This window comes from Carya illinoinensis, chromosome 14 (assembly GCF_018687715.1).
Source record: "Carya illinoinensis cultivar Pawnee chromosome 14, C.illinoinensisPawnee_v1, whole genome shotgun sequence".
Lineage (NCBI taxonomy): Eukaryota > Viridiplantae > Streptophyta > Magnoliopsida > Fagales > Juglandaceae > Carya > Carya illinoinensis.
In genome coordinates this window covers 2,990,135-2,995,481 of record NC_056765.1, presented here as the reverse complement: position 1 = coordinate 2,995,481, position 5,347 = coordinate 2,990,135, and the positions used below count along the sequence as shown (strand labels likewise).

The following is a 5,347-nucleotide window of genomic DNA, read 5'->3' as shown; positions in this document are numbered from 1 at the left end:
TTCCCTATCAAAATCAGGCATCATCATTTCTAACTCATGATATAAACTTTTTGGAAATAAAAAGTAACTCATAGCATATGTTAGAATATACATAGCTACAACTTCTCGGTCTCCTTGTGAAATCATATTACCTTTCCAAATTTGTTGCTTTTGCCACAAATGATGTTTAATACTAGAAAAGGCCCTCCGTTTTGATCTCTCAATCATTGGTGGTAACTCCAAATATTTATTATATTGCCGTGTAGTACTTCCATCTCAAAGCTGCATAATTTCTACTTTCAAGTCCTCCTTAACATTTATACTAAAGACCATTGAGGTATTATCTTTATTAGTACACTCACCTGAGATATTCTTATAATTATTTAAGATGAATTGAATCTTTTTATTTGTAGCAACATATACTGTATAGAAAATCACACTATTTATGTAGTTAGTTAGATTATAAAATTATTTTTACTGTCAAGTATTTTATAAAATATTTTCATGGTATATAAATTTATATTTTATAAAATATATATATATATATATAATACTTCTCATAGAGAAAATCCAATGAGAAAAAAGTTTTGTACTAGATTCACCAAGAAATCTTATGATGTGATTCAAATAATCTATTTAATAATAAAATAGTCTTTATAATAATCAAATCAAATTAAGTAAAAATTAAATTATAAATTTATTTTTACTAGACATCATTTCTCACGATTTTTTTTCAATTTTTTTTAAGCCAGCATGTCATATTATTAATTGCACGGAAAAGGTGCCGGAATGAACTTTTTCGTGCTGGAAAGGAAGAAACAATTGTTGAAAAAAAAAGAAAGAAAGGAAGAAACAATTTAATAATTTATAAATTTTAATTATCGAATTTGGATGAGAAAAAATAAAAAGAAAAAATCATCTTCAGCGTCACTAACAAGCACGAACGATCCCATATTTTAAGGAGGTGGTCGACTTGTAAATATTTTTTTATATGATAATTGTAGTTAAAATTTGGATTTCTTTTCATGACTTCTTTTTTAAGTTTTCATAAATTTATAATTAAATAATTTAATTAAAAAAATCTAGGATATAACTTGGAACTTTGGAAGTGAAGCGATGTTGTACTCAGTAAAGTGGGAAAGATATGGGAGGAGGAGCCATGCATGTCGACCTCCCCACCATTCAATTCAAAGCTTCTTCCTCTAACGTTCCTCCTCTACCTCCTTCCTCCAATTTAATCCTTCCAGTTTCAGCGACATATACTGGGTCGCTTAGAACATCTTGTTCTGCTTCCAGCTGCTCCTGCCATGGTGGAAATTCTGGGCGGCTACAGGCTGTAGATGGGGGAGAAGAAAAAGGAGTGATTGGGTCTCTCTGTAATCGTGTTTTTGCACATGTTCCATCGCAATCGGAGGTTGAAAATGCCGTTGATGCTCTTCGGAAGTGAGTAACAGTGTTACATTTCTGCTACTATTGCGATACGTACGTTTTTGCTTTTCAGATTTTCTTTGTTAAGATTGATGCATGTTGATGCTCTTCGGAAAAGGTGCCGGGATGCATCTAACGACAATTTCAAGAAAATCCAACTATTTCCTTATCCCATCTCTATTTTCTACTGTTTCTTCTTTTTTCTTTTTTTCACGAAACATGTCTCTTTTTTCTGCTTTTTGAAGATTATTTTAAAGTCCTTGTCAAAATTCCGTAAAACATATGATGCATGTTGAATTTTGTGATGGAAATATTGGCATCCTTGGTGTTACTGTGAAGGAATGCAGTAGTCGATGAGATCATCTGCGTTCTAGCACAAACTTCTTTTTCTCAAGTTTAACTCGTCTTGGACTCGGAGGCAAGTTGTTAATCAATTTCGAGGTGTTTGTATGGACAATTGGTTTTCTAATCAGATTGCTATTGCAACCAGTTTTATGCTTGGGAACTCCTCATCTGGATACCAGTTGAAATGGCTTCAGAAGAAGACGGATTGTTTTGATGCGAGACTGTTGCTATCTCATGGATACAGAAGAGTTGCTAATGCTTTTCGCTTACTGCAAATAGATCCTTCTGTCAAGGTACCTTCTTGGTTTTGGCATTAAAGTGGCATTCTTTAGAATAGGGAATTCAATCCTCCTTTGGATAATCTCTGATATTGATATATTTCTTACCAAAAGTAATACTAACATGATTGATGCATAAGCAAGGGAGGGAGTAAGCAGAAAATGATTGCCTCAAAGATAAGTCCTTTGCAAGTGATTGAACCTTGTGAAAGTCCTACAACAAAACCTTGGTTGTGTTCATGTGATGATGTTAATTTTTTCATGGGGTCTAACTTGTTAGGATCTTTTTCCTTTTATCTGTAGATATCCCACATTGTTTTGACTGTAAGGAGCGTATTTTTCGTCTCCATAGATGTTATTCCTATGGAATTTAGATAACTATCTATTAATCAAGAGATGTGATTTTCTAATACTTCGAAGTGATACTATTCAGTTTGCATTTTTATTTTGTCTGGACAGCAGCAGGCATGTTTTTGTTAATTTATGTTTCTTCAAGGGATCTAAATTTGTTGTAGGGACTAGTGGTTTCACTAGCATCCGATAAATCTGTATGGGATGCGATTATGAAGAATGAGGAGGTTCAAAAACTTCGAGAATCACACTACACAGGTTTGTACTCTGCTCTTCACATATTTGGTTTGGTTGATAGACTTTTTCAATATAGTTTCTTTTCTTTTGGGTATTATCTATTGTTGGTGGTGTGATCAATTATGTCAGTAAAGTATACAACTTTAAAGTAGATGTGCAGCATAACAACATGCAAAATCTCAAGTGCAATAGAACTATGGGTACAAACACTGCTGTCGTCATTGGACAATACAAAACAGCTAAATGGTGGTGCCCTTGTTGCGATTAATTTGAGTTGTTTGAAATTAATTTTCAACCTTAGGTTGTCATGAGAATATATGAAGGAGCACCCCGTTAGACCTGAACAAAACTCGCAGCATTGGGTCCTAGATTTTAATTGTGATATTTTGCGTCTTCTTTTGGTTGACTCAGTGGTTTGTGTTGCTTGATATTGTGTCTTTTATAAAAGAAAATAGACTGAAGAAATCGTTTTTTTCCCTCATTCTTGGACTACATTTGTGACTGAAGCAGAGAAGTTGATGATTGCCAAAAAGATACTCCCTAATATTTGTAAAAGAAAGGATAAGATTGTTACTCGCAATAAGTGCTTCTTAGAGTACAGAAATTGGAGGTTAATCTAAAATTTGTATTCTGTATCTACTGCCCTGAAGTATCGAACATCATCAATATGCATGAAGATGATGGAAAATTGTTTTAAGACCTGATTTTGGCTAGATGTGATCCAGATAGTATTTAAACCTTCGCAATTCCTTTCTTGTTTGGGTTGTGAGACTTGAGAGTTAACACCGTGGAAACCCTCTACACAAATTTCAGGATACCACTTTAATCCAAAAGTGTGCCACAATGGGTTAAAATCGAGCGATTTTAGATTAATCAAATACTACTCTCACTACTATCTGATGTTAGACCCTGACCTCTCAATCAATCATATTACTACAATTCGTGTATATTCCAACACTTGCTTTCTTGTTTCTACTACTAATTTGCTCACGTTTTTCCCCTGTAGTTAATCATGAAAGGCCTCGGGGCGTTAATGAAGAACCAGACTTGGCTACAACCTTGCAGAGGTGGATTTTGGATGCCACAAAAGCAATAGTTATGGAGCTCATTGAGAAGCTTGTGTCACTAGTGGATGAGCTGTTTCAACTTCCTGGAAGGATTCAACCCACAAGTGGTAACAATAAGCAGATGGAGGAAAAAATTAGATCGTCATTCCTTCTCTCTGTTGTGATCCTCTTGATTGTGATTGTGGCTCGAGCCCAGAATGCTTGATCAGCAAAACATCAGAGAAAGAATGTGGGATTAATCTACATTACATTAGATCAACATAAAAGAACTACCAAAAAAGTAATTAATTTTCCTCCTTTTATGTATGGTACGTGAATTGGAAAACCTTGTTGTTGTTTGTCTAATAATGTCTTGAAGACCTACATCTGTTTCATAAGTCTTGAAGAGAAACCCACATCATTATGGGTATGCCCAACTAAATCTTCTATGATTGCTTCATCTGTCCTGCGGTATGCCTGCAATTGAAAACATTTCTATGTACACCTCAGATTACAAACCCTGCTTCTGAAGGGCAGCCAGGATCATTCTTCCCCTCGCATGAAACGAGGTACTCGTCCATGGGGGCGAAGAGCCTGATTCATTTCGATAAGATCAGCAAATAGCTGATGTTTGTCACCTCGGTGTCGTTATTTTGACATTTTTCACCATTGATATAAATATTAAAGCAAAGCTCTTATGCCTAGATAAGCAAAAGAACAAATTAATGTTTTTTTTTTTTTTTTAATCAAGCTTGCATATATATAAATAGGAAAGAAATTACAACAAGTCTAAGGAGGGTCCTTGCCACTATCAATATACAAAATACTATTTGGGATGCTAGAAAAAGGAATGCTACCAAACTTAGAGTTTGTAGCGGCCCATTGCGCCACTGAGTGCGCAAATCGATTTTGTGATCTATCGATTTTTTTGAAGATCCAATCCTGTTGAGATCTTAAAAAGATGGCTATATCTTCTGTGATCGGAGCGATTTGCCAAACTGCATCTTCTCCATTGATGGAAGAAACAACTAATTGTGAGTCTCCTTCTAAGGTAAAGGATGAATGAGCAAGATGTTTCGCCATTTTGAGAGCCAGATTTGCTGCGAGAGCTTCTGCAATTACCGGAGTTGTGGTTGGATTGTTCTCAGTCCATATTTCAAAAAGCTCCCCTTTTTCGTTCCTACTTACTGCTGAGGCTACAGAGAAATCATTTCTGATAGCTGCATCAAAGGAGATACTGATTTGATTTGGGAGCGGTTTTTGCCATGGTTTGTCTACCTTTGCATGTTTCTTTTCAGCCCAAGCATGAAGATGTTCTTGATATGAAAGATTAAGCTGTTTTGATGCTTGTTGAGGAGATAACATTGTATCATTATGGACTATATCATTTCGAAGCCTCCAGATGTAATCCATGATTAATATGGCAAAAAGTCTGAATGGTTGTTCATCTTGTGAGTTGAGACCCAGCTTCTGTTTTGGGTTTAGTATGAAAGGGAACCAATCACTCATAGAGTTTATAGTCAAGGATGAGAGATTTAAAGGCCACCTACTCTGGCTCCACAGGATTCTTGAGATTGGGCATTCTATAAAAAGATGTAAGAGTGTTTCTTCTTGCCCATCGCATAATGGGCAATTTATGGAAGGAATGTTGGAGATAAATCTCTTTAATCTTTCTCTAGTTGG

At 35.3% G+C, this 5,347-nt stretch overlaps 1 protein-coding gene across 1 annotated transcript; it reads left to right on the top strand.

Annotated features, from left to right (window-relative positions):
* Nucleotides 1-1,089: 1,089 nt before the first annotated feature.
* LOC122293276 lies at nucleotides 1,090-4,106 on the top strand. Its single transcript, XM_043101799.1, has 4 exons — nucleotides 1,090-1,422; nucleotides 1,898-2,045; nucleotides 2,546-2,639; nucleotides 3,625-4,106. The coding sequence occupies exons 1-4, from the start codon at nucleotides 1,124-1,126 to the stop codon at nucleotides 3,888-3,890; spliced, it is 807 nt and encodes a 268-aa protein (XP_042957733.1). The 5' UTR covers nucleotides 1,090-1,123; the 3' UTR covers nucleotides 3,891-4,106.
* The last annotated feature ends 1,241 nt before the right edge of the window (nucleotides 4,107-5,347 follow it).